The sequence below is a fragment of the Macadamia integrifolia genome, chromosome 6 (assembly GCF_013358625.1).
Source record: "Macadamia integrifolia cultivar HAES 741 chromosome 6, SCU_Mint_v3, whole genome shotgun sequence".
NCBI lineage: Eukaryota > Viridiplantae > Streptophyta > Magnoliopsida > Proteales > Proteaceae > Macadamia > Macadamia integrifolia.
Window position 1 is genome coordinate 25,619,202 of NC_056562.1, and position 2,292 is coordinate 25,621,493.

A 2,292-nucleotide genomic window follows, 5' to 3' on the forward strand; every position below is an offset into this window, starting at 1 on the left:
CCCTATTCTGTTTTTCCTTCTTAAAGACTCAAAAGTTAACGCCGGTAGTTATTTCATTTCAGCAAACCGTTTAAATTCCGAAGTATTATCTCTTCTCCTCATCTGTTAGACTGTTACCACCTGCTGAGGCTACAAAAATAGCTTAAATGATAATGATAGTGACATAACCCTTAGCAAATCCAAACTTATCTGTTTGGAACCCACAAATCCTTCATATCTCTCCTTGTTCTTCTGGTTCTTCTTCTGGAAGAAAGTGAAGAAGGCAACCTCAGATTCAGTGACGGTGAAGCTTATATCTCAGGTAACTTTCATCTCTCTCTGTATTAATCCGTCTTGGTTTTTGGGTTTCTTGGGTTGGAAGCTAAGTTTGAATTTCTTATTAAGAAACTTGGAATCCTACACTAATCATCCCAAATTTGGATACCCACCAGCTATGAAGACTCTGTTTCTCTCTGTACTGTTCATCTTCTTCTTTGAATCGTTATAATCTGTAACCCTGTAACCCAATAAACATCTTCCCCTAGTTTTTCTTTTTTCAGATCAAGAAGAACCATATAAAACTCAAAAAGGAGAGAGAACAGGGGAAGAAAACCCTCACCCAAGTGTATGAAATCTAGCCGTTAGAACTACCTATTAAAACAAAAAAGGAGAAATTGCCTCCAAGGAGAGGAAAAAGAAGAAGAAGAAGATAGGGAAAATTTGTTTTCTTTCACAGAGATCTTCTTGTTTAGAAGGACGGAGAGATGTTTTCTCCTCTGCTAATCTCCTTTGTGGTTCGATTTCTGCTTCGAACTCGCTTGTTTTTCACGGTTCCTATGATGTAAAAGAGATACAGAGTTCTCTAAACGAAAGAGATGATGCGCCTGCCGTCAGATTAGCATCTTCTATTGACGAAACTTGATTCTCGACTCATCGTTGAATCCACATGGAGCACCATGTACGGCCGAGCAATGGAAGCAGTAACAGTAGCAGCAACAGCAGCAGAGCAGGAATGTCACGCAACACTTACAGCAACGAAGCCAACTTCGACACTAACATGGTTATCATCCTCGCAGCTTTGCTATGTGCGTTGATCTGCGCCCTTGGATTGAACTCGATAGTACGATGTGCCTTACGTTGTGGCCGTCGATTTGCCTTCGAATCTCCGGGCGATACTGCGACACGGTTAGCTGCCAGGGGTCTTAAGAAGAGCGCGCTGCGTCGGATACCCGTGACGGCATACGGGTCGGGTAGTAGTATTCAGGCAACCGAATGCCCGATCTGCTTGGGAGAATTTGTGGAGGGAGAGAAACTGCGTGTCTTACCTAAATGCAACCATGGGTTCCATGTGAAGTGTATTGACACGTGGCTTGTGTCACATTCGTCTTGCCCGACATGCCGGCACTCATTGTTGGATCGGGCGATGACATCGGGTTCTGTGGATGTGGATAGCGGGACTGTCCCGACCTCCGGGGAGGGTTCTGTGGTGGTGGATCTCGATGATATTAGTTGAAATTTGGTGTTTTTAGTATATATTTTTTTTTAGTTAAGGAATGTAATTTTAGAGATTTATAGAGAGAGGAGAGATAAATGGATTCCATAGTGAGATAAAGAAACGGAAAGGGGTTTTTTTTTGGTTGTTAATTGGGAGGAATTTTCCCTTTTAGAAGATATTATTGATGGAGCATGAAGGAATAGTGGATGTATTGACTTTATCTGATTTTTACACTATTTTGTCGACTTTTCTCATGATCTAAAATATTAGAAATGATGAACGGTTAATATTTTATCTTCAGTAGATAAGTGGGGGGCCATCATTGCTTATACCCGACTCAATGCATGTGCTTTCTCACGCTTTTGACATGGAGGGAAACGAAGTCTGGATCCTTCTCCACATGATGACTTTTTCACATGGGATTTTACTGTTTATAAACTATCGGATTATAAATCATTGATATATTAATTATTTTGATCTATGAACTGAGTATTATTTGAACGGTGAGATCTCATGTGGAAAATTGATCTAGATCGAAATTGGAACAAGGAGTGGAATCCATTAATTCATCATCGTCAATCCAAGATATTGGTGTCAAAAGGGATGATTCAGACCACGGCAACCTCTCAAATTTTATGGCCAGCATAGTCATACCATGTGTCCAAGTGGGTACGAACACTAGGATAGCCTGGTGATAGCTTCGGCTTGTGAAGTCGGCATCAAGGGGAGGAGGTCGTGGGATCGAATATTGTTGTACACATTGTGTGAGTGCGTGTGTGTATGTTTTCTTATTTATTCCGTATCCACCCATGGGTAGC

At 41.3% G+C, this 2,292-nt stretch overlaps 1 protein-coding gene across 3 annotated transcripts; it reads left to right on the plus strand.

The window, feature by feature from the left end:
* Window positions 1–71: 71 nt before the first annotated feature.
* On the plus strand, window positions 72–1,719 carry LOC122081231 (RING-H2 finger protein ATL74-like). Of its 3 annotated transcripts, none has more exons than XM_042648258.1 (2): window positions 72–301; window positions 828–1,719. In XM_042648258.1, the coding sequence occupies exon 2, from the start codon at window positions 926–928 to the stop codon at window positions 1,490–1,492; it is 567 nt and encodes a 188-aa protein (XP_042504192.1). In that variant the 5' UTR covers window positions 72–301; window positions 828–925; the 3' UTR covers window positions 1,493–1,719. The 3 variants fall into 3 exon arrangements, with proteins under 3 accessions (XP_042504192.1, XP_042504190.1, XP_042504191.1); XM_042648256.1 differs by having other exon boundaries at window positions 73–301; window positions 525–1,719; XM_042648257.1 differs by having other exon boundaries at window positions 73–301; window positions 540–1,719.
* The last annotated feature ends 573 nt before the right edge of the window (window positions 1,720–2,292 follow it).